This window comes from Tachysurus vachellii, chromosome 14, assembly GCF_030014155.1.
Source record: "Tachysurus vachellii isolate PV-2020 chromosome 14, HZAU_Pvac_v1, whole genome shotgun sequence".
NCBI classification, from domain to species: domain Eukaryota; kingdom Metazoa; phylum Chordata; class Actinopteri; order Siluriformes; family Bagridae; genus Tachysurus; species Tachysurus vachellii.
The window spans coordinates 21,284,818-21,312,317 of NC_083473.1; the positions used below are offsets into that span (position 1 = coordinate 21,284,818).

The 27,500-nt window shown below is 42.2% G+C and overlaps 1 protein-coding gene across 6 annotated transcripts in view; it reads right to left on the bottom strand.

Annotated features, from left to right (window-relative positions):
• The window catches only part of neo1b (neogenin 1b), a 154,928-nt gene that overhangs the window by 4,961 nt on the left and 122,467 nt on the right, over window positions 1-27,500 (bottom strand). For 3 of the 6 annotated variants that reach the window (XM_060886809.1, XM_060886804.1, XM_060886807.1), the window contains exons 8-24: window positions 20,835-21,054; window positions 20,444-20,598; window positions 19,967-20,115; window positions 16,760-16,898; window positions 16,038-16,087; window positions 14,486-14,627; window positions 14,134-14,244; window positions 10,626-10,820; window positions 10,322-10,417; window positions 8,993-9,228; window positions 5,721-5,859; window positions 4,832-4,939; window positions 4,495-4,689; window positions 4,328-4,360; window positions 4,095-4,160; window positions 3,170-3,305; window positions 2,830-3,053 (exon numbers count right to left, since the gene is read on the bottom strand). In XM_060886809.1, the coding sequence (XP_060742792.1) occupies window positions 2,830-3,053; window positions 3,170-3,305; window positions 4,095-4,160; window positions 4,328-4,360; window positions 4,495-4,689; window positions 4,832-4,939; window positions 5,721-5,859; window positions 8,993-9,228; window positions 10,322-10,417; window positions 10,626-10,820; window positions 14,134-14,244; window positions 14,486-14,627; window positions 16,038-16,087; window positions 16,760-16,898; window positions 19,967-20,115; window positions 20,444-20,598; window positions 20,835-21,054 (2,394 nt within the window). Of the gene's footprint in view, window positions 1-2,829; window positions 3,054-3,165; window positions 3,306-4,094; window positions 4,161-4,327; window positions 4,361-4,494; window positions 4,690-4,831; window positions 4,940-5,720; window positions 5,860-8,992; window positions 9,229-10,321; window positions 10,418-10,625; window positions 10,821-14,133; window positions 14,245-14,485; window positions 14,628-16,037; window positions 16,088-16,759; window positions 16,899-19,966; window positions 20,116-20,443; window positions 20,599-20,834; window positions 21,055-27,500 lie in introns of those variants that run through there. The other 3 variants (XM_060886805.1, XM_060886806.1, XM_060886810.1) reach the window with 3 other exon arrangements.

The window sequence follows — 27,500 nt, forward strand, 5'->3', positions numbered from 1 at the left end:
GTGATTAAGGATCTGGGTTGTTGATCAGAAGGTTGGGTTTTAAGCCCCATTGCCACCAAGCTGCAGCTGATGGGCCCTTGAGTAAGGCCCTTAACCTGCTCTACCCCAGGGGCGCTGCATCATGGTGGACCTTGATATCTGAGCCCAACTTCCGAAGCTGGGACATGCAAAGAAAAGGATTTCACTGTATTGTAATGTATAAGTATCACAAATTAAAGATGGGTCCTTCTTAAACTAATGTCTTTCATGTTCTGTGGACTTTCACTTTTAGTGTCTTGGGCTCTCAGGCAGGAGAATTTCTTTTTCACATAAATTTCGCTGCTAAAAAGGATAAAAGTGTGTTTTAATTTCAAGTGTGCATGAATTTCCTCCTGGATCAGTAAAGTATCTATCTATCTTCCCTGGGAAGGGTTTAGATCATAGGTCACTAACAGGCGGACCGCGGTCCGGGTCCGGACCCAGAAGCTGCCCAATCCGGACCCGGACCTACGGCCAAAACAAAAGGTTATGATTTAAAACTTGACGAAGCGCTTCTGTTTTAATCGGCGCAGCTTTTGCAGTCTTTACGGTAAAGGTAGTGGAAAGTAAACACTGCGACTCAACAGTGCAAGACAGATGAGAGAGAATTAGAGTAAAGTTACACGTGAAAGAAAGATAGCGATACATGTAGAAAACAAAGGGAGAGAAACAGACGAGTGAGACGGAGAAAGGGGGAGAAACAGACGAGTAAGACGGAGAAAGGGGGAGAAACAGACGAGTGAGACGGAGAAAGGGAGAGAAACAGACGAGTGAGACGGAGAAAGGGAGAGAAACAGACGAGTGAGACGGAGAAAGGGAGAGAAACAGACGAGTGAGACGGAGAAAGGGAGAGAAACAGACGAGTGAGACGGAGAAAGGGGGAGAAACAGACGAGTGAGACAGAGAAAGGGAGAGAAACAGACGAGTGAGACGGAGAAAGGGAGAGAAACAGACGAGTGAGACGGAGAAAGGGAGAGAAACAGACGAGTGAGACGGAGAAAGGGAGAGAAACAGACGAGTGAGACGGAGAAAGGGAGAGAAACAGACGAGTGAGACGGAGAAAGGGAGAGAAACAGACGAGTGAGACGGAGAAAGGGAGAGAAACAGACGAGTGAGACGGAGAAAGGGAGTGAAACAGACGAGTGAGACGGAGAAAGGGAGAGAAACAGACGAGTGAGACGTAGAAAGGGAGAGAAACAGACGAGTGAGACGGAGAAAGGGGGAGAAACAGACGAGTGAGACGGAGAAAGGGAGAGAAACAGACGAGTGAGACGGAGAAAGGGAGAGAAACAGACGAGTGAGACGGAGAAAGGGAGAGAAACAGACGAGTGAGACGGAGAAAGGGAGAGAAACAGTCGAGTGAGACGGAGAAAGGGAGAGAAACAGACGAGTGAGACGGAGAAAGGGAGAGAAACAGACGAGTGAGACGGAGAAAGGGAGAAACAGACGAGTGAGACGGAGAAAGGGAGAGAAACAGACGAGTGAGACGGAGAAAGGGAGAGAAACAGGCGAGTGAAACGCAGACTGATTTCTGTTCACACTTCCCACTTTACCAGTGTGTCTCATATTAAAAGTGACAATGTGAAACACCATTATGAGACAAAATATAAAGGTTTTGAACAAACATATCCACTCTAATCTGAAGACAGCGTCCCTGAGACAGCTTTCCCAGGTCTGCACATCCTGACCGTGTTTGGCTCTACATACAACTGCGAGGCAGCTTTCTCTACAATGAACATAATCAAAACTAAATATGGTTCCAGGGTCACTAATGAGCACCTCCACATGTGTATGAGAGCGGCCCTGACTACATTCAAGCCCAGGTTTAAAATCCAAGCCAAGCTGGAGCTCAGTTCTCTCACTGAGATATAAAAGGGAAAGTTAAGCACTTTATTTAAACATACACAATTCTTTTATTTTGAAATGTAGCCCTACTTTTATGTATTTAATGAGAGAACTTTATACATATGTTCAGTTCTATGTTCATTCATTCATTCATTCATTTTCTACCGCTTATCCGAACTACCTCGGGTCACGGGGAGCCTGTGCCTATCTCAGGCGTCATTGGGCATCAAAGGCAGGATACACCCTGGACGGAGTGCCAACTGCAGGGCACACACACACTCATTCACTCACACACTCACACACTACGGACAATTTTCCAGAGATGCCAATCAACCTACCATGCATGTCTTTGGACCAGGGGAGGAAACCGGAGTACCCGGAGGAAACCCTCGAGGCACGGGGAGAACATGCAAACTCCACACACACAAGGCGGAGGCGGGAATCGAACCCCGACCCTGGAGGTGTGAGGCGAATATGCTAACCACTAAGCCACCGTGCCCCCTCAGTTCTATGTTACGTGACAATAAATATTGTCAAAAAGTATTTAAATTGTACTGAATTTATTTGATTTGACAGTCAGGTATTGATTACTTGCAGATGTTGATACAACTACTAGGCTACTTATATATAGCTAGGCTATACTTATATACTGTATATACTAGGCTAAATATATATCACACTAACTAGTTAGACATTATGATCTTCCGGACCTTTGCTTCAAGAAATTTTCTCTTATTGGACCTCTTTAAATTTTAGTTGAATACTTCTGGTTTAGATGTTGGTGCTTGTCATCGATGATAATCTTTTATGGGGTAAAAGTTTCTCTAACGCTAACCAGGTAGTTTAGTGGTTTAGTGAGTTACATAGCATTTAGCATAATCAAAAAATGGATAGATAGATAGATAGATAGATAGATAGATAGATAGATAGATAAATGTCCTCTGTTCTCCATGTTGCTTGTGATACCTCGGTAGGTGGTTTGTCTTTGGTGTGCAGCGTCGCCGATGGAGGGCTCATGCGTGCCTCGCGGGATGGGTGTCTCCGTCATCACCACGTTGGGCTCTGGTGATTTGTCTATCGACTTCATCTCCAGTCGCTCGTGGTGGATCCACAAGTCTGGAGGCTTCAGGTCTTTAGAAGTGCTTTTGTACTTGTGAGAGGCATTACTAGACTTACTGGCAGCACGCTTTCTGCAACAGAGAAAGAGACCGTGAACTGAACACCATAACCATGACACAGTGTCTTGGATTTCTGTGTATCTTGTGTCAATGTGTTTAGAAGAGAGGTGCAGTAAACTTTTTCTTACTTTTTCTGATGTGAGTTGGAGTGGCGTGTACACAGGACTGCACCCACGACCACAGTGATGATGGTGAACGCTCCCACAGAAACAATGATGATCACTAGGATATGATTCTCTTGACTGCCTGTGATTCCTGGCTTATCTGAGAGAGAGAGAGAGAGAGAGAGAGAGAGAGAGAGGCAGGGTGAGATAGTGAGAGGAGTTTGTGTGTATGTGTGTGTGGGTGTGAGAGAGAGAGAGAGAGGTGGGGTGAGAGAGTGAGAGGAAATTGTGTGTGTGTGTGTGTGAGAGAGAGAGAGAGAGAGAGAGAGAAAGAGAGAGAGAGAGGCAGGGTGAGATAGTGAGAGGAGTTTGTGTGTATGTGTGCGTGTGTGTGAGAGAGAGAGAGGGAGAGAGAGGAAATTGTGTATGTGTGTGTGTGAGAGAGAGAGAGAGAGAGAGAGAGAGAGAGAGAGAGAGGCAGGGTGAGATAGTGAGAGGAGTTTGTGTGTGTATGTGTGCATGTGAGAGAGAGAGAGAGAGAGAGAGAGAGAGAGAGAGAGAGAGCGAGGTGGGGTGAGAGAGCGAGAGGAGTTTGTGTGTATGTGTGCGTGTGTGTGTGTGTGAGAGAGAGAGAGAGAGAGAGAGAGAGAGAGACAAAGAGGAGTGTGTGCGTGTGTGTGTGTGAGAGAGAGAGAGAGAGAGAGACAAAGAGGAGTGTGTGTGTGTGTGTGTGTGTGTGTGAGTGAGAGAGAGAGAGAGAGAGAGAGGGCAGGGTGAGATAGTGAGAGGAGTTTGTGTGTATGTGTGCGTGTGTGAGAGAGAGAAAGAGAAAGAGAGAGAGAGAGAGAGAGAGAGAGAGAGAGAGAGAGAGAGAGAGAGAGAAAAGGAGAGACTGTGTGTGTGTGTGTGTGTGTGTGAGAGAGAGAGAGAGAGAGATGTGTATATTTACCCAACGAGGACCCAAATCCATGATCTGGTAGGGGAGAACGTCCACCTGGCTTCCCTGGAAAGCCTACTGACATCAAGGTTAAAGAATTACGAGAAAACTGTGAGTGTGTGTGTGTGTGAGTGTGTGTGTGTGAGTGTGTTTGTGAGTGTGTGTGTGTGTGTGTGTATTCTTATAAGAGCAGAAAGAACGAGTGACAGACGCACATTCAAAAAGATAAACAGTGGAACAGTTACCTTGGTCACTTGACATTTTGTCTGAAGGCTCAGCTGGAAGAAGAGAGTGAGAGGATAAAGAAAGTGTTGTAATCACTCATTGGATCACATTTTTAAATCTTAACACACATTTACTGCCAGGATATTTCAATCAGCTCTAAACGGCTCTCAGGTCCGTCCTGTAATACCTTTGGGTGTGCGGAAGTGCACCGTGTCCGAGAGCGGCCCCATGCCTTTGGAGTTGCGCGCCTGGATCTTAAAGTAATATGCGGTGTCTAGTGTGAGCTCCTGAATCTGGTGGGTCAGTCTGTTCCCCATCACCGGCTCTACAACCCAGTCGTGTACCTCCGCGTTGGAATCCGTACTGTAGTAAATTATGTAGCCTGGAGTAAGATGCAGAGGCCAAAAAAAATCAAGATCAATGTCAAAAACAAGAAAAGCGAATAAAATATTATTCCTAAAGAGCCTGATGTCGGTGGATTCAGTGTTAAAAACCACGTCCAGGTTTATTATTTATTATTGTACCTGTGATTTTGCCGTTGGCTTCTGATGGCGGCTGCCAGTTGATGTTGATGGTGCGTGGACGACCTTCTTTACTCACCACAGTGACGTCTTTAGGTGCCGATGTGGGAACTGAGGAGACAGAAATCTGTAACGCTGAAGCCTTTCATCGTTCGGGGTGATCAAATAAACATAAAGCTTTTTATTTTTACATCCAGACTGAAGTAACAGACTGGGAATTGAACTTCATCCACTCTCTCTCTCTCTCTCTCTCTCTCTCTCTCACTCATTTTCTACCGCTTATCCGAACTACCTCGGGTCACGGGGAGCCTGTGCCTATCTCAGGCGTCATCGGGCATCAAGGCAGGATACACCCTGGACGGAGTGCCAACCCATCGCAGTGCACACACACACACACACTCTCATTCACTCACGCAATCACACACTACGGACAATTTTCCAGAGATGCCAATCAACCTACCATGCATGTCTTCGGACCGGGGGAGGAAACCGGAGTACCCGGAGGAAACCCCCGAGGCACGGGGAGAACATGCAAACTCCACACACACAAGGTGGAGGGGGGAATCGAACCCCCAACCCTGGAGGTGTGAGGCCACCGTGCCTCCATACGCACTTCATCCAAATTTTCATATTTTCCAACAGTACTGAAAGCTTTTTTCATGAGTTTTATCATGAAGTAAAATATATTTAGCTTCTGCATGTATCTCAACCTGAAATAAAGTTCTAGAAAGAAACCGTCATTGTATTCAACTTTATCTTTTTTTATGCTGAATATTTTTCCCAACATTTAGCGGAACGATCACTTGATTTGTATACTGCATGCTGTTTGTCATCCAGAGAGACGCAGAGCGAGTCAGAATTATATTCAGAAGGTCCTAGGTGAACTTCTTACGTGTCTCCAAGGTGGTGCCGTGAGCAGTCATGCTCCATGTGCTGCTGCGCCGGCCCTTAGTCACCATGACCGAGAACTCGTACAGTGTGTTGGGCTTCAGGTTTGTTACGGTGTATGTTAGAGTGGTGGTGTTGGCAACCTGTACACAAAGCAGAACACATGCTAAGCCAAACATCTTCTGCACATACTCTCTGCCATAGCTTATTTTACGTCTTAGCTTTTTATTAAAAATAAATAAATAAATAAATAAATATAAAAATATTACTTTATGTGCTAAATTTATGTGCTATGTTTGTATATAGTGAAGTGGTAGGCTAGTGGTTAGCCTAGTGGACTACCAATGGGAATCCCAGATGCACCAAGCCTCCACTTTGGGCCCCTGAGTAAGGCCCTTAACTGCTTAGGCCCCGTATTTATAAAAACTCTTAGTGCAAAGAGTTGCTCCTAGGCACGATATTGTAAAAGGGAACATAAGGTCAGAAAGTGTTAGGAGAAGTGAGGAGGACTTTTAAAAGGATGAAGAGTTTCTTTATCAGAGGAGAAAATGACTGAAAGGTGAAGAAGGAGAAGAAACGTGTTGTGTACAATATTTAATACTGATAGTGAGTTAATAAGATGATACAGATTAGATCGTGTAGGGATTATTGTTGTGACCTGATATTAGAGATCACATCTCAGACTTTATATATATTCTGTCATGATGTCATTTAGTGAGACTCAAACATCTCTGAAACAGAGCTGAAATGCCACAGAGGCAGAAACGACATAATTTTGTCTCTATGACATTTCTGCTCTGTGTCGGAGACGTTTACATTTACATTATATTTATTACATTTATAACATACAGACGTTAGAACATCTCTAATACGATCGATCACGATCGTAATCCTTACACCATATAACCTCAAATATCTTAACATAGAGACAAAGTCAAGGTTTATAATAGAGCAGATTTTTTTTTTTTTTAATTGGACAACCAATTAATCACAGTCTTGTGAATGTGTCATACCTTGTAACATTAAGTAATAAAGTTCCATCAATCTATCTATCTATCTATCTATCTATCTATCTATCTATCTATCTATCTATCTATCTATACATTCTATCTATCTATCTATCTATCTATCTATCTATCTATCTATCTATCTATCTATCTATACATTCTATCTATCTATCTATCTATCTATCTATCTATCTATCTATCTATCTATCTATACATTCTATCTATCTATCTATCTATCTATCTATCTATCTATCTATCTATCTATCTATCTATACATTCTATCTATCTATCTATCTATCTATCTATCTATCTATCTATCTATCTATCTATCTATCTATTTATCTATCTATCTATACATTCTATCTATCTATCTATCTATCTATCTATCTATCTATCTATCTATCTATCTATCTATCTATCTATCTATCTATCCAAGGTTTATAATAGAGCAGATTTTTTATTTTTTTTAATTGGACAACCAATTAATCACAGTCTTGTGAATGTGTCATACCTTGTAACATTAAGTAATAAAGTTCCATCTATCTATCTATCTATCTATCTATCTATCTATCTATCTATCTATCTATCTATCTATCTATCTATCTATCTATCTATCTATCTATATCTCTCTATTCTATCTATCTATCTATCTATCTATCTATTCTATCTATCTATCTATCCATCTATCTATCTATCTGTCTATCTATCTATTCATCTATCTATCTATCTATCTATCTATCTATCTATCTATCTATCTATCTATCTATCTATCTATTCTATCTATCTATCTATCTATCTATCTATCTATCTATCTATCTATCTATCTATTCTATCTATCTATCTATCTATCTATCTATCTATCTATCTATCTATCTATCTATCTATCTATCTATACATTGTATCTATCTATCTATCTATCTATCTATCTATCTATCTATCTATACATTCTATCTATCTATCTATCTATCTATCTATCTATCTATCTATCTATCTATACATTCTATCTATCTATCTATCTATCTATCTATCTATCTATCTATCTATCTATCTATACATTCTATCTATCTATCTATCTATCTATCTATCTATCTATCTATCTATCTATCTATCTATCTATACATTCTATCTATCTATCTATCTATTTATCTATCTATCTATACATTCTATCTATATATCTATCTATCTATCTATCTATCTATCTATCTATCTATCTATCTATCTATCTATCCAAGGTTTATAATAGAGCAGATTTTTTATTTTTTTTAATTGGACAACCAATTAATCACAGTCTTGTGAATGTGTCATACCTTGTAACATTAAGTAATAAAGTTCCATCTATCTATCTATCTATCTATCTATCTATCTATCTATCTATCTATCTATCTATCTATCTATCTATACATTCTATCTATCTATCTATCTATCTATCTATCTATCTATCTATCTATCTATCTATCTATCTATCTATCTATCTATACATTCTATCTATCTATCTATCTATCTATCTATCTATCTATCTATCTATCTATACATTCTATCTATCTATCTATCTATCTATCTATCTATCTATCTATCTATCTATCTATCTATACATTCTATCTATCTATCTATCTATCTATCTATCTATCTATCTATCTATCTATCTATCTATCTATCTATCTATACATTCTATCTATCTATCTATCTATCTATCTATCTATCTATCTATCTATCTATCTATCTATCTATCTATACATTCTATCTATCTATCTATCTATCTATCTATCTATCTATCTATCTATCTATCTATACATTCTATCTATCTATCTATCTATCTATCTATCTATCTATCTATCTATACATTCTATCTATCTATCTATCTATCTATCTATCTATCTATCTATCTATACATTCTATCTATCTATCTATCTATCTATCTATCTATCTATCTATCTATCTATACATTCTATCTATCTATCTATCTATCTATCTATCTATCTATCTATCTATCTATCTATAAGCGAACATGATCCTAATTTATTATGTTTAGACAGTAAAGTGTTCAAACACACTTAGACTAAATTATTGGCCATGATCACCACCATGATTGAAATACGTAGCTGGATATTTTTAATCATTTTAATGCATTTTTACCACGTGTCCACTTGGAGGCACTGTATGCATTTGGAAACAGAAACTGGTAGAAAGTTGTGGCCCTTATGAGTAAGTACAACAACGTTATGATATCTAGTGTTTTATTAAATAAATAAATGTGTCTGCATCGTAGTACCTTATACTTGGTGTTGGCCGGGATGTTGGTCTTCCAGCGGACTGTGTAATATCTGGAGTCGGTGATCTTCTGGTTCTTGGACAGCGAGTTATCAGCCCAGGAGACTTTCACGGCGTCGTGGCTGATGACGGAGGCTTGCACGCCCACTGGGGGAAGCATGGGGGAAGGCTCGGGTGCTGGGGTGTGGGGGGTATGATGATATATTTTAAATAAATCAATATCTGGCTCTATGGGACCTGGCAGCAGCAAACATGGTATTCAAATGCAAAAAAAAAAGAGCATGAAAGAAGCAATGAAAGAAAGGAAAAAAAAAAAGCATCAACAGCATAACGATGGAAGAAGCAGGATGGCATGTAAATGAGTGGGGATGAATATAACATCAGGAGGACAAAAAAGAAAAAAGAGAGATACTGTTAGAGACAGAAAACCAATGTTCTCTGTAAAAGAACAGAAACTGAAAAGGTTTACAACAGCAGCGCGTTTATAAGCGAATGCAAATATCTCCGAATCTACGACTGAACAAGAATGCTAAAAATATTCTCCATGTAGTGGCGTCTCATACTGTATTCTGGGTAAGAACAAAAAATTAATCCGCATCATAAAAGGACCCCGTGATCATATCATATCAGACGCGGCCGATGTTCACGAATACAGTACAAACGCCATAACCATTTAAAAAAAACGAAGTCTGTCTGCCAACTCGCTGTTTATTTCTAGGTCAGGGTGTTGCTGATGCGTTATGCTCTAACATCCGTCCCTAAAGACTTTCCAAACTTTTGAGGCGAACTGATGTTAGTCGTGACAGGTCAGCGGGGGTTCTTGGAAGAGCGCTCTCTCATCCTTCCTCTGTTTCTTTTCTAGATCAGCTGAGACAGAAAGAGAGATAGATGCCACAAGAGTGGTGCTAGGAAAGGAGAAGAATTTACTTCTTATAGATACAAATACATCAAACCAGCTGACAGACGGGGAAGAACTGCTAGATCCGTAAAGCTACAGGCGGATTCCTGAGTGTCTGGAGCAGCACCAGTGCAGTGGATGAGAATCCACTCCGAATGTTTTTATCTCCCTACAGTACAAACACTAAAGGTTTTATTCTAATCCTTTACAAATTGTGGTTATGATCCTTTCGGTGTATAAATTAAAGATAAGAAAAAGCCTTTGTACAGGTGTAAAAAATAAAATATGTACCACGACCGATCCTACACCTGTGACACGGTGGTTTATAGATGCACACGACCTACCAAACTAACCTTATGTCCATTTTTCAGCATGAAACTGAAACATCTGGATAAATTCATATCCGAGAAATGATAAATGAGAGTCGTATACCTGACTGGGGCCTGGTGATGGCGCTCTCGTACACAGGTATTCCCTCTCCCATGTTGTTGAAGGCTTTCAGAGTGAGCACATAGTGCGAGCTTGGGTCTAGACACAGAGAAATAAATCACTGTCCCATACACACACTTTTCTTTCGTTATTCAATTCCACTTTCAAAATAGTCAATTACTTTTTTAAAGGTAGCATTTCAAAGGAATCTACGGATGTTTTATTATTTTTTTTTAAACAGATCATCACTTAAGGGAGTGTAATTAGGAAAATCACCCATAATGCACTTTGAAAGCAAGAGCCTTACCCAGGTTTTCAATGCTGTAGTAGCGCTGCTTGTAGTCCACTTTAATGGTCTGAGAGTGGGGACTGCCGATCCCATAGCCAATGCTGTAGCCTCTCACCACAATGTCCTGATTTTCCGGAGGTGTCCAACTCACCACGATGCTATTCACCAGTGGACGCACATGCAGCGAACTGGGCACTCCAGGTACCTGAGACTCTGGAATATAACGCATTAGGAGTCAGCAGTGTTTATGGTGTGTGCTCGGATCTCAGGGGCACACCATCGTTTATATATTCCTATAAAGCTGCTATGGACTATGTATAGCGTGTTTAACAATCCTCATTATCTCAAAGCAGCTTTACAGAACTTATTAAAAATTTGTTGAAGTTATTTAAACATCTAACATCTCTTGAGGAAAAACTCCCCGAGATGATATAAGGAAGAAACCTTGAGAGGAACCAGTCTCAGAAGTGAACCTCATCCTCATTTGGGTGACCCCGGACAGGAAATAATGTCAATGTAAGTAATGAGTGGAATTTTGGAACCGAGAACTCCTGAGGAACCAACAGGTCAGAGTCATTTACATCATAACATACTTAAGACTTCCTTCCTGCTGAAGCCTTCAAATGTTCACTGATGAAGACCTGTCCTTACCTCAAGGACAGTTCACAGATTGTCTTCAAGTGGTTCTATCCACAGTAATCCCATGAGTCATGGACTGATCTATAACCAGCAGAGTGCAGCACCACGTGACAAGACTCCAACCAGGGGTAGGGCGTCAGGATGGATTCCAAGTAGGTCCAGAAGAAGAAGCGATTAGACTAGTGTTAAAAAACGCTATATAAATAATACTGCATAAACGTATTACAAGATTCACCAATCTGGACTCTAAAGACTGATGTGTGTGAAAATCCAAGGAGATCAGCAGTTTCTGAAATACTCAAACCAGCAAACAACAATAATCACAGTTCAAGTCAAAGACATCACACGGTTTGACTTGAACAGTAACTGAAGCTCTTGACGTGGATGATGTTCTGCCACATGATTGGCTGATGAGAAAATGGCATGCATGTACTGTAGAGTGTATAACGACAGTTTCTCAGTTGAAGAGATATATTGCTGAAGCGCATAACGAGGAAACGGAGTACAGTGGAGAGGAATCCATACTTGTACTAAACCAACTAGATATTCGCTGTTTAAATTTCAATCAACTCTGCTATGTTTTGCATTTTTAATGACTATATCTTTAATATCCTCACATACTGATGACAGCTGACATCAGTTGGGCTTAAAACGTAAAGCTGAAATATTGCCTGAGGGAAGAATCACATTTACACACACACACATATATATATATATATATATGTATATATATTTATATATATACATATATACATATATATATATATGTATAAAATCACATAATACTGACAATTTAGAAATACCAATCAGGCTACAACTTCCCTATTGAGTCTGGTTTCTCTGAAGGTTTCTTCCTCATACCATCTTGCCACAGTCACCTCAGGTATTCTCGTTAAGGATAAATAGGGCTAAATTCCAATTGTTGGAAGTGCTGTATAAATAAAATATAAATAAATAACGCATAACGCATAACGCATGGGGGCACGGTGGCTTAGTGGTTAGCATGTTCGCCTCACACCAACAGGGTTGGGGGTTCGATTCCCGCCTCCGCCTTGTGTGTGTGGAGTTTGCATGTTCTCCTTGTGCCTCGGGGGTTTCCTCCAGGTACTCCGGTTTCCTCCCCCGGTCCAAAGACATGCATGGTAGGTTGATTGGCATTTTTTTGGCATAATTGTCCGTAGTGTGTGACTGAATGAGAGTGTGTGTTTGCCCTGAGATGGGTTGGCACACCGTCCAGGGTGTATCCTGCCTTGATGCCCGATGACGCCTGAGATAGGCACAGGCTCCCCGTGACCCGAGGTAGTTCGGATAAGCGGTAGAAGATGAGCGAGTGAGAGTAAATAACGCATGTCACTGGACTGAGGGAGAAAACCACCAAAGCACATGCAAACACCACACAGGAACTGAACCCACAATCCAGGAGGGGTGAGAAGAACATGCTAACCACTAAGCCAACATATGTCCCAGTGAAGGTAATTGACCATGTCTAGAAATGTCGTGTGACACTAAAGCTCTATTTCGTAAATTTCAGAAAAATCGTAAGTAACTTTAGACAGAATGACAAACGCCCAACATTTAACCCATAAAAATACAGAGCCTTTCCTTTCGAGACGTCCTATTTCTGATATGCAGAACCGATTACAAACAACACTGCTGTCAGAATCAGTCAGGACCTTCGAGATTTATAGACTTGTGAGCGCAGAGGGGAAAAAATGCTCTGATGAATTATTCAACACGTCTTTCAGTATTGATGAGGTACCGTCTACCTGCGTGCCTTTATTTGATCTGTGTTTAATAAACTCCTTCTCTCTTACATGCCAGGAAAACCAACACATTCATCAGTAATATGACGTTTGCACTTCTATCTTCTGGAAAAGAAAAAAAAAAAGCAGTGAAGAGACCTTGGTCAAGGAGAGCCAGGTTTCGGCGTTGTCTCTGCCGAACGGTCGACGTTTAAATAATAAAAAAGGAAATAAAATATTTCTGTACATAACTCCAGGATTATGCTAAGCCCTATTCGGACGGGACTAGTTTTCCAAACGACGTCTGTCATTTCATGTATGGATTCAGACGGGACTAACATCTCTGTGTTTATTACGGAGATAGGAGTGTCTGTGTTTTACATGTGGGCATTGCACAAGACCACATGTCCAGGATGCGTGGATTGCTGTATGGTCATCATATGGTTTTATATAGAACTTCTTATAAACCCACTGGAATAAATACGTTTTTATATAATTTTCACGTTATGTAATTGACTATAGAAATGAAAGTACTCTTACCTGAAACTGATATTACAGTAGCCAGTCTTAACAATTTACGTGATTTGGCTCTTCTTGTTGATTTCAATTTTTTATTTCTTCGCAAGGTAGCAAACACATTTACATCCATTATTGGTGTGCAGAAAGCAGAAACTTGAATACCGGTGCGCTAGGGTTAATACGGTAGTTCACGTTGACCAAAACAGACAAGAAAACGCGTTTTGGAAAAAACATATTCGGCAATCACAGACATTCGCATTCGGACGGGATTAGATTTCTCATAGGAGCGCCGAGTTTGCTGAAAAACAGTAGGTAATTTGCGCTGGAATTTTTACACAGGTCGTGTGAGAAAAAGACAGACGTGGCAGATTCGGACGGGATTAAAATCACAAAGTACGTCTGTGAAACTGAAATTTCTCTAACGACCCCTTGTAAAACTAGTCCCGTCCGAATAGTGCTTTAGTCAGCGGTTTTACATTTACATTTACGTCATTTAGCAGACACCCTTATCCAGAGTGACTTACAATTTATTTCAATTTATACAACTGAGCAATTGAGAGTTAAGGGCCTTGCTCAAGGGCCCAGCAGTGGCCCTTGAGCAAGTGACCCAGCAGCGGTTTTCTTACCGTCCAAATCGTTCTCGAAGGTTTCTGCGGAGATCCACTCGGTCGACGGGCCGCTGCCGTTCACCGTGATGGCCGACAGCCGGAACGAGTACTCGGTTCCTCTTTCCAAACCTACAGCAAGACACAGCTCACACTATAGCGACTGTAGTTGCAGTAAAATTGCACTAAGCAACGACTAAACAAAGAGAAATAGAGAATTGGGCTATACACAGGATAAAAACAAAACAAATAATAATATCTTTTTTTTCTTTTGACAGAAACTGTTTAATATACTGTATATATACTCAGAAGCAATAAAGCTAAACTACACCTTTATGACCCTATAGTGGTTAGTACTGCTTTTTAAACCCACCATCAATAAGCTGAAAGAGTTGATTAGTTACGATCTCGGCTGCATCTCCTTTCCTCCCAGCTTTCCTGTAGCGGATCTTATAACCTGTCAGCTCCCCGTTCTGAGCGCCAGGAGGAGGAGGCTGCCATCGTACCATAATGCTCTGTGTTAGAAAAAAAGTACAATAACTGTGAATAAACACGGAGTCATAATAAAATAGTTAAAGCCCCAGTATGAAAATGGTGAGGAACATTTCTGTTTATTATTCAAGCATCAATTCATTGCTTTATAGAAAATACCTCGTAGCATCGTAGCTTGATATTTCAGACACGGTCATACACTTTACGTGTCTCACGTGTACAAGATGCAGGATGCAGATGACAGCGAATTGAAACATGATCAGAATCATTCGTTAAAATCTTACCAGAAGGATGGATACTAACCACTCTCACTTACAGTACACACTCATTTTCTACCGCTTATCCGAACTACCTCGGGTCACGGGGAGCCTGTGCCTATCTCAGGCGTCATCAGGCATCAAGGCAGGATACACCCTGGACGGTGTGCCAACCCATCGCAGGGCACACACACACTCATTCACTCACGCAATCACACACTAGTGTCAATTTTCTAGAGATGCCAATCAACCTACCATGCATGTCTTTGGACCGGGGGAGGAAACCGGAGTACCCGGAGGAAACCCCCGAGACACGGGGAGAACATGCAAACTCCACACACACAAGGTGGAGGCGGGAATCGAACCCCCAACCCTGGAGCTGTGAGGCGAACGTGCTAACCACTAAGCCACCGTGCCCCCCGGATACTAACCAGAAGGACACAAAACATTTGAACTCTCATTACAACATCTGAAAACTTCTGCTCCGCTCAGCTCGGCTCGGCTTTGCTTTTTAATGAGAACGGAGTAACGTACTTCAGGAGATACCTGCTGTCTGTATCTATGTTTAGACACAAAGATATCTGAAGCAAATGATTTTACCTGCCTTGAGCTCGCCTAAAGACGCCGGTGCAAATTAAAGTGCGAGTTTAACTTCGTTTTTTTTTTAACGGGAGGAAATCAGTGAGCTCTCAGGAGAAAGACACAGAAACGGATCAACATCCGAATGCGTTGCGAAGGCGAGATGTTCGCTAGACTTTCTCAAGATATTAGACAGAGTTAGAACAAGATAAAACCAAGCATTTACATTTACAACATTTAGCAGACACTCTTATCCAGAGTGACTTACATTTTTATTTCAGTTTATACACCTGAGCAATTGAGGATTAAGGGCCTTGCTCAGGGGCCCTTCAGTGGCAACTTGGTGGACCTGGGATTCGAACCAATGACCTTCCGATCAGTAGTCAAACACCTTAACCACATCCCGCACACATCCCGCACACATCCCGCACACATCCCGCACACATCCCGCACACATCCCGCACACATCCCGCACACATCCCGCACACATCCCGCACACATCCCGCACACATCCCACACACATCCCACAAGTATCCCACAAGTATAATGCTATACGTAACGAATTGTTCAGCATGTTACATGATATGAGGCACTTACCCTCGAGTTCTGCACTTCGAGAGAGACGTTTTGAGGTGCTGCGCCTGGTACTGCAACAAGCAGAAAATATAATAGTTACATATAAAATAATATTAAAATAAATCATAATCATCACGCTATTCATTTGTGCCCACAGGATGCTATCTAGGTTAACTAAAAAAAAAAACAGATTCACCACAGCGCATGTTATTCAAAAACCTTTGATTTGGATTAGATTTGGGATTCCACTGTGTTTTTTTTAATTACACTCAAGCTACATGTTGCCTGTTGAGATATGAAGATATGAAGCAGCACCGCTGGAGTGAAATCACTGCTCATGGGTGTGTGTTTTTGCGGCAAGAGGGAAAAAAATTGAGAAAGCAAGACTTAGTGTGTATGAGCTTATAAAGCTTTTCTTCACTTGCTCTCTAATTTAAGAATCTTACCCCAACAACCCCCCCCCCCCCATTCCTTTCACAGCTGTATGATATACACCAGCTGTCACGCTCTCCCTGACTTCCCTAAGGTCCTGTAGTGACAACACTCATCTGCCTCTTCACCCCAGAGCAATAAGCACTGAGCGATCGAGCTTGATCGTTTGAAGATAATATTAACGCTACACTATCATAGAATAACAACTACTGTAGAGTATATTCGAGATATATTAAGGTACGAGAGTTCATTCGGTGCAAAAGTGTGAGCGTTAAGTCAGTTAACGTTATCAAACAATGAAATAAAGATACCGTCAGAAAGGGTGTGGACCATCAGGTCATCTGTAGACACACCAGGTCCATGCTTGTTGTAAGCCACGACTCTGAAACTGTACAGTGTGAACTTCTTCAGTCCCGTCATTGTGTAAGACAAACCGACAACATCTGTGTCCTGAGAGAGAGCACACCAAAAAAATGAGCCATAAAAGAGGCCTTTAAAATACACACACAGACACGCACGCACAAATACATACACACACACACTGACACACAGACGGACACTCGCACACACACAGATACATGCACACACAGATACATGCACACACAGATGCACACACATGGACACAAGCACAAATACATACACACACACACTGACACACAGACGGACACTCGCACACACACAGATACATGCACACACAGATACATGCACACACAGATGCACACACATGGACACAAGCACAAATACATACACACACACACACTGACACACAGACAGACACTCGCGCACACACACACAGATACATGCAAACACAGATACATGCACACACAGATGCACACACATGGACACAAGCACAAATACATACACACACACACTGACACACAGACGGACACTCGCACACACACAGATACATGCACACACAGATACATGCACACACAGATGCACACACATGGACACAAGCACAAATACATACACACACACACAGTGACACACAGATGGACACTCGCATGCACACACAGATACATGCACACACAGATACATGCACACACAGATGCACACACATGGACACAAGCACAAATACTGTACATACACACACACACTGACACACAGACGGACACTCGCATGCACACACAGATACATGCACACACAGATACATGCACACACAGATGCACACACATGGACACAAGCACAAATACATACACACACACACTGACACACAGACGGACACTCGCGCACACACACACAGATACATGCACACACAGATGCACACACATGGACACAAACACAAATACATGCACACACACACACACACTGACACACAGACGGACACTCGCACACACACACAGATACATGCACACACAGATACATGCACACACAGATGCACACACATGGACACAAGCACAAATACATACACACACACTGACACACAGACGGACACTCGCGCACACACACACAGATACATGCACACAGATACATGCACACACAGATGCACACACATGGACACAAGCACAAATACATACACACACACACTGACACACAGACGGACACTCGCACACACACACAGATACATGCACACACAGATACATGCACACACAGATGCACACACATGGACACAAGCACAAATACATACACACACACACTGACACACAGACGGACACTCGCGCACACACACACAGATACATGCACACACAGATACATGCACACACAGATGCACACACATGGACACAAACACAAATACATGCACACACACACACACTGACACACAGACGAACACTCGCACACACACAGATACATGCACACACAGATACATGCACACACAGATGCACACACATGGACACAAACACAAATACTGTACATACACACACACTGACACACAGACGGACACTCGCATGCACACACAGATACATGCACACACAGATGCACACACATGGACACAAGCACAAATACATACACACACACACTGACACCCAGACGGACACTCGCGCACACACACACAGATACATGCACACACAGATGCACACACATGGACAAAAGCACAAATACTGTACATACACACACACTGACACACAGACGGACACTCGCACACACACACAGATACATGCACACACAGATACATGCACACACAGATGCACACACATGGACACAAACACAAATACATGCACACACACACACTGACTCACAGACGAACACTCGCACACACACAGATACATGCACACACAGATACATGCACACACAGATGCACACACATGGACACAAGCACAAATACATACACACACACACACTGACACACAGACGGACACTCGCGCACACACACACAGATACATGCACACACAGATACATGCACACACAGATGCACACACATGGACACAAACACAAATACATGCACACACACACACACTGACACACAGACGAACACTCGCACACACACAGATACATGCACACACAGATGCACACACATGGACACAAGCACAAATACATACACACACACACTGACACACAGACGGACACTCGCGCACACACACACAGATACATGCACACACAGATACATGCACACACAGATGCACACACATGGACAAAAGCACAAATACTGTACATACACACACACTGACACACAGACAGACACTCGCACACACACACAGATACATGCACACACAGATGCACACACATGGACACAAGCACAAATACTGTACATACACACACACACTGACACACAGACTGACACTCGCATGCACACACAGATACATGCACACACAGATGCACACACATGGACACAAGCACAAATACATACACACACATACTGACACACAGATGGACACTCGCACACACACAGATACATGCACACACAGATGCACACACATGGACACAAGCACATACACATACACACACGCACATACACACACACAGATGCACACACATGGACACAAGCACAAATACATACACACACACACACAGACACACGGACGGACACTCGCACACACACGCACACACACACACACACAGATGCACACACATGGACAAGCACAAATACATACACACACACTGACACACAGACGGACACTCGCATGCACACACAGATACATGCACACACAGATGCACACACATGGACACAAGCACATACACATACACACACGCACACACACACACACACACAGATGCACACACATGGATAGAAGCACATACACATACACACACAAGGTATATTCTCAAAGGTTAAATCAATACTGTGTCTTAGTTACAAGTGTTCCGACTTACACTGTGTGTTAAAATTTTTGCTTTTTTTTGTGATGAGAAATACTTTTTACATACTTGTGTAGTTAAAGTGTATGAATGTACTGATACACAGTAGAACACAAAGAACAGTGTTGAGTAGTTACACACACTGTCACTACTGTTTAAACAATCGCCTTTTCTTCATTCGTTAGTCCATATTCCATTCCATTCCTCCTCCTTCACCCAAGAAGTTGTGAAAAATATTGGCCGAGAAGCAACGTGAAGACTCAGCTTGGACCTTTGGTTCTCACCTGTTCCACGTCCTTTCCTTTCTCGCTGTAGTAAAGTTTATAGGTCTGGATCTCGCCGTTCCCTGTGAGTGGTCTGTCCCAGGTCAAAGTGACAGTAGTGGGTGTGACGGACACAGCCTGCAGGTTGGGGGCAGGTCCTGGTACCTGCACTGGAAATCATGAATAAAGGAATAAACCATGAATCTCTCATCATTAAAAAAAAACTTGTTGAACACACATTCCAAGCCTTGCCAAAATCGACAGCTCGAATAGAGTAAGCTTCAGTCTGAAAGGCAGCAAAACCCCTGCGTTTGTTCATTTCAGTGTTGGTTTGCTGGTCAGCTTGTTTTCTGTAAAACTCGGACTGTGCACAGAGGTCCAGTTTGACTCCAGAGAGAAGAAGCAGAACGTCAGAAAGAAGTCACAGCCAAATTTCTCCTCTTTGCGGGTGAAGGTTATAAGGCAGAGTGTGTGTGGGTGTGTGTACATGTGGCTTACCTTCAGGCTGGGTGGCCACTGTAAGAGGAGCAGAGCTTTCACCCAGGCCGTTTCTGTTGGACGCCACCACCCTGAATGTGTACTTAGTGTCAGGGATGAGGTTGTCAATGGTGACCTGCAGTTCTCCTGGAGCTGTGGTGTTCTCAACCCGCTCCCTGTCGACAGAGCAAGAGCCAGACAGAGAGAGAGAGAGCGTGAGTGAGAGAAAGTGAGAGTGAGAGAGAGAGAGAGAGCATAAGGGGGATACAGTTCTGAGCTTGCGCTACTGAAATAAAGATGCTGTGTTGCCATGTACTGAGTTATCAAAGCTTTAAACTGCATAGCTGAGTATTTACCACACAAGATGATCCGCTATCCTCTATCATGTCTTGTAGCAGTGTGGGTTTCGTACCTGCTGGAGCCATCAAGGCTGTAGAAGACAGAGAAGGTGAGGTTGTCTCCGTGCGGCTCAGCCGGAAGCCTCCAGGTGAGTTTGATGAAGCGAGTGGATACGAGCGAAGCCACAAGGTCGCGCGGCGGTGACGGGACGGAGCCTGAACGCTCCCCGGAGTCTACATGGTCAGTAGTGGCACTGGTCAGTGAAGGGACTGGAGATGTGGGGAGGGCAATGTCTTGGGTGCACAAAGAGGGAAGGGACGACATGACAGGGACGGTGAAGGGAGATAGGGAGGGTAAATAATAGATACACAGGTGGGGACGGAGGAAAGGAGGGCGAGAAAAATAGGGGGGGAAAAAAGAACTTAAAATTGACACACACAAAAAACCCACAAAACCAAACAGTCCACTATAAGAGACAAATGAAAAACTACAAATTGAAAATGAAGTGAGAGCGCAAGAGATGGAGCTGATATAAGAGGCTGTTACGCAGTAGACCTGCATGCACAAGGCCCACAATAATCGAACAACACACAAATAGCGCACTGACTGATGAGAAGAAGCATCTTATATCAGCACAAAGCAAAAAAAAAAAAAAAAGTTCATTTGCTGTTGACATTAAAGTAAAATAGTTTTTTTTCCATTTCCTGTGATCACAAAAGCATTTCTTTTTAAGAGGTGAGAATTTCTACAGTAATCACAAAACACATAATTATGTTGTACGAAATACAAAACAAATGCAGATTGCTTTTTTTTTTCCTTTAGCCTCATGTCCATACCTCAAATGGAGCTGTCTATATTGTTTGTAATAACAGAAGTCACACTCATGCAACCCAGGAACCCTCAGAAAGAGACGAGCGCTCTTCTTGCTGAATACTGACTAGCACATTTTCTCTCCTGGAGGTCCAGCAGACTGGAAAACGACCCGTGGTGAATACTCAAGGCAATTCATTATGTTCATTTGGAGTGGGACGGGCAAGAACAAAGTCAGTCAGGCAGACAAGAGCATCTCATACTGTAGAAAAGCTCAAAGCAGTAACTATGAGCACAGAGAAAGTGCAGATGTGGGTGATGACATTTTAGTATCATCAAAAAAAAACTGAATTGCACCAATTATGCGTCTTGCACAGAAGAGTTGAACATGCCAGAAAAAAAATTCAGCTCAAGCCAAAGCCAAGTGTTGAATGCTAAAAGCCAACACTATGATATCCTACAGGAACCCTAAGCAGGAGCGTGTGTGTTGGGGATTACCCTTTGTGTAGGATACGTATTCATTCACGGCATGAATGAATGTTGGCGCTAAAGCCGGTAGAGAGACAGCTACGAGAGGTGGCTGCCAGCCTGAAGCGCCTGGCAACGAGATGCCCATCTAATGCCAGCTGGAGGCTGACACATGCAAGGACCACAGCGTGGAGCTCCTTTCCTCTCCTAGCATGATAGGTCATTAAGAGCAGCCTTTAATCTGGCTATGCTGCAATTATAACAGCAGACCCAAGCTGCTGGATATACTATATAGTATAAAACAATTGTTAGTCCAGCTTAACACAATGTGCTTGATGGGAAGTCCCAAAAGCTGTAAAGTGTAAAATGAGTCTGTTCATCAAAGTGCTTCACAAAGTCAGCTATATGGGGGAAGTCGTGGCCTAATGGTTAGAGAGTTGTGGGTTCGAGTCTCGGGCCACCATTACTGAGGTGCCCTTGAGCAAAGGCACCGAACCCCCCAATGGGCATAAATGGCTGCCCACTGCCCGGGGTGTGTGTTCACTGTTTTGTGTGTGTGTGCACTTTGAATGGGTTAAATGCAGAGAACGAATTCTGAGTATGGGTCATACATTCTTATAATATAAGAATATCATCATGTAGTGCCAGGATTTCTTGGTCAGAAATCCTACCTGTGTCCAGCGGACTTTATAATTCCATCTGACTTTATAATGATTATAATATATAGAAGTATTTCTGGTTCTGCAATATAAACCCGGGCACGGTGGCTTAGTGGTTAGCACGTTCGCCTCACACCTCCAGGGTTGGGGGTTCGATTCCTGCTTCCACCTTGTGTGTGTGGAGTTTGCATGTTCTCCCCGTGCCTCGGGGGTTTCCTCCGGGTACTCCGGTTTCCTCCCCCGGTCCAAAGACATGCATGGTAGGTTGATTGGCATCTCTGGAAAATTGTCCGTAGTGTGTGATTGCGTGAGTGAATGAGAGTGTGTGTGTGTGCCCTGCGATGGGTTGGCACTCTGTCCAGGGTGTATCCTGCCTTGATGCCCGATGACGCCTGAGATAGGCACAGGCTCCCCGTGACCCGAGGTACTTCGGATAAGCGGTAGAAAATGAGTGAGTGAGTGAGAGAGAGAAGAATTTCTGGTTCTGAAATATAAACCCTGAATTTTAATCAGCATAAACACCACAAGTCTGCTTCACTTTTTTTTTTTTTTTTAAATTTTAGATGAGCTTATGAATGGGATGTGGTAGTCTAGTAGTTAAGGTGTTGGACTACCGATCGGAAGGTCTTGAGTTCGAATCCCAGGTCCACCAAGCTGCTACTGCTGGGCCCCTGAACAAGGCCCTTAATGCTCAGTTGTATAAATTGAAATAATAATAAATTGTAAGTCGCTCTGGATAAGAGTGTCTGCTACATGACAGAAATGTAAATGTATGAACAAGCACTTGAGGAATCTCAGTAAGTAGCAACAGGATATATAAACCTTTGTGTGAAAGAAAACTAATTGATTTTTTGGAACTTCTCTATACTGATACTAATTCTTAAATTGCCCACTTTCACAAAAGCCATTATTCACCACTGTGGGCACAACCCACAGTAGTGAATAATGTAGTTTTTTGGCCTCTGGTAATATGAGTTAATAAGAGTTATGATAATAAGAGTTATAAGCGTCTGGTAATAAGAGTTATTTATTACATATCGATCTTGTTCAAACAGTGTAGTAAAATGACTTACGTTCGAGGATTGTAAGAAAAGTGTGGTGTTCTACTTGCCTAAAGCTAGGTGCTTTATCATGTCTCCTTTTTGCCGTTGTCTCTTTCATTAAAGATGTCCTGCCACACGTATTTCATTACTTTTGTGGTAATGTCTGAAGTTTACCATGGACTCTGTAACATTTTTTTGTTGAAATAATGCCTTTGTTACCTTGTTTCAAGCCATTCTAGTGTGGTAAAGAAAGCCTACAGGAAGTCTCAGCTCGATTTGCGCCAGTTCTCATGAATATTCAAATGAGCTGTGCTGCTTGGCTCCGATTGGCTAACCGCTAGGATACGAGAGCATGACTATTCATTCACCCAGCGCAATAAGTAACCTAGGCTAGAGGAAATTTGTTTACAATCACCTTGAATTGCGGCAGAACGGCTTCTTCACAAGCCCGTTGACGTTCAGCCGTCCTTGCTGTATAGGAACCTCACTGAGCTACACGAATTCTGGGGGCGCGGTCTCAAGTGGGAGAGCTCATGAATAGTAATGAGCTCAGTCACTCTGACGTCAGACTGACCAGCTTTTCCAACTGACCTGATTTCTCCCCTTATTTCTTTTAAGTGGCTAGAACTGACCGCGGAGGTAGCAGTTCGTTTTCACATTCACGACACAACACAAACACATATGGACCTAACACATATCAATAAATACAAGTAAAAACGGTTTTAATGTCTCCATTTTAGTTTTTTTTTCCATTTCTAAATTACGGATTTCACTTTTGGTAATGGCATTTCTATTGTTTTCTCTGTCTGAGATCTGTTTATATACCATTCCAGCTTTGAAAAACGGTCAAATCTATTTCAGAAAAGTTCCAAAAACCATGAATTGAATATATTTTGCATATAAACAGTAACATACATAAAAAGTAGACCGTACTGTATACTGGACCAGACCAGGCCACCCCCAAAGCCACATTTCCTCTCATGCCACAAAAAGCTCAAAACCTAACCATCAAAATCATCCACCTCGTCTGCACAAACCCAAAAGTTCAAGGTCACAGTTTCCCAGCATGTATCTCTCACCAAACACGTCATGGATCAGCAAGAGAAAGACAACAGGCCACAGAGGACAAAGACAGAAATAACGCTAACACAGCAGGTCTTCCCACGTCACCTTGCTACATGCTGTTTAATATTAGAAGCTCTATTTATTAATGGCCCTTTGAGACAGGTGGGTGCACAGGATGGAGGTGGGTACACACCCGAATGATAATGCATTAACAATATCTGTACACAGTTTTCTCCACAGGGCAGCCACTGTTGTGGAGCATTAACCTTGTCCTTTAAAGAGAATATCTACATTCAGGAAATGAGTAAGTACACAGGAGGAGTTCTCTGCTATTATTCTTAAATGTTATTAGATATAGCCAAAAATAATAATAGAGAACTAACACTAATGCACAAGAAAAGCCCCAAGCGTACACGTGGAAACATTAAAAGATCATGAAAACATTAAAAAAAAAAAAAACATGTATAAAAGCTTTTCTTGTAAGCGTATGGACCTTATGGAACTTCAGATGTTCTACACACTACTGTGATGTTTAAAGAACGAGGTCTGAAGTCTGGGGCAAATACAAACAGGACACGTGGGAACTGCAAGAGAGTGCTGCATCTTCCCATCACCCATAAACCTGTCTGACAGGTGACCTCTACAAAAGAGCGTCAAGGTCGCAATGAGAACAGAATAGATCAGTGTACTATAACATGAAACCATATATCACAATCCTTCCACTGCAAAAAAGGCCGATGTGAGAAATATGTATCACGTTACAGAAATAATCAACTCAATTACACAAACGATCCTACACCAGGATGACAAACTGGTCTTCAGAACAAATCTTGATCTCTTTTTGGTCTCAAACCCATTTTGTCTTAAACTAATTACAAAAAAAATCAGTCAATTATTGAACTACTTAAAGCAATCAGATAAAATATTGACTTTCTTGAACTAGATAACGTATTTAGTTAGTCTTGGAGTGAGGATGTGGTAGCCTTGCGGTTAAGGTGTTGACACATCTATCGATCAGAAGGTTGCCAGCTCAAATCCCAGGTCTACCAAGCTGCCACCACTAGTCCCCTGAGCAAGGCCCTTAACCCTCATTCTTATGAAATGAGATAAACTGTAAGTCACTCTTGATAAGGGCACTTGCTGATAAGTTTTTCTTTTAAAGAAAACTGCAAAACAACTAAGGCAATTAAATTGTTATCCAACAATCATTAATCAGTTTAGTTCAGCTAGTAAAGATGGTTTGACCAGGTGGCAACTTCTTTTGGCATTTGGCAGCTGCAGAGCCAAGCTAGGGGATCTAGCTATTCATTCATTCATTCATCTTCTACCGCTTATCCGAACTACCTCGGGTCACGGGGAGCCTGTGCCTATCTCAGGCGTCATCGGGCATCAAGGCAGGATACACCCTGGATGGAGTGCCAACCCATCGCAGGGCACACACACACTCTCATTCACTCACGCACTCACACACTACGGACAATTTTCCAGAGATGCCAATCAACCTACCATGCATGTCTTTGGACCGGGGGAGGAAACCGGAGTACCCGGAGGAAACCCCCGAGGCACGGGGAGAACATGCAAACTCCACACACACAAGGCGGAGGAGGGAATCGAACACCCAACCCTGGAAGTGTGAGGCGAACGTGCTAACCACTAAGCCACCGTGCCCCCAAGATCTAGCTAATGTGATCTAATTTAGATTAGATTAGATTAGATTAGATTCAACTTTATTGTCATTGTGCAAGGTACATATACAGCCAATGAAATGCAGTTAGCATCTAACCAGAAGTGCATAGATAGCTTATTTACAAGTGGCAGTGTAATAAATGAGGGTATGAGGTTATACAGAAGGTGTAGTAATATGTACATGTAACTGAATAAGGGTATATATAGTGTGGTTTTTATATAAATATGAGACAGTATGAAGTGGTATGACAGATATAGCTGTACAAAAGGAGTGTCATCATGAATATATACATCTCTATATATACACACAGAATAAACAGAATAAATATGGATGGACATACAGACGTGTAATGATACAGTAGTTTTTTTGGGTGGTGCAAGGATGCATGATTTTAAAGTGGTGCAAAATAGTGCAAAACACAGAAGAAAGGTGACAGTGCAGTGGTGATTGTTAACACCATATCAGCTGTTCAGTGCAGAAACAACCACGGGAAAGAAGCTATTTTACTGGGGATCAAAAGGGGATCTAGCTAATTTCATCTGTAGCAGTTGTACAAAAACAAATAAGCTAATCATTTGTACTGGGCATCTAACTAGTAAAAGAGCTAAAAATTGTGTCTAGGTATTGGACACAGTCTCAGTGTTTAAGTCCAGGCTAAAAACATTTGTTTAGCTTTTCTTATGAGTAGCTTTTCTAAAGTAAAGGAGCAGATCTGGAGGGTTCATGGGCATAGAGTGTCTGGAGAACTGGGATGTCTGGATGCTGTCGGCTTACCATCGTCGCAAGTCGTTCAGGTTTGCAGACTGTGGAGTGGTGGGATGCTTTACATCCCAGGAAGCCCTCATGTCTGTGTCACCTTCATAGCTAGTCTTGCCAGAGTCCCTGTCTGCACTATGCACATAATTTACATTGTCCATCACCTGATTACAATCATACCTAACACTGTTTCTCCTCTCTCTCTCTATCTATCTATATATGCCACTCCCGAGCTCCCAATGTCCTGATCG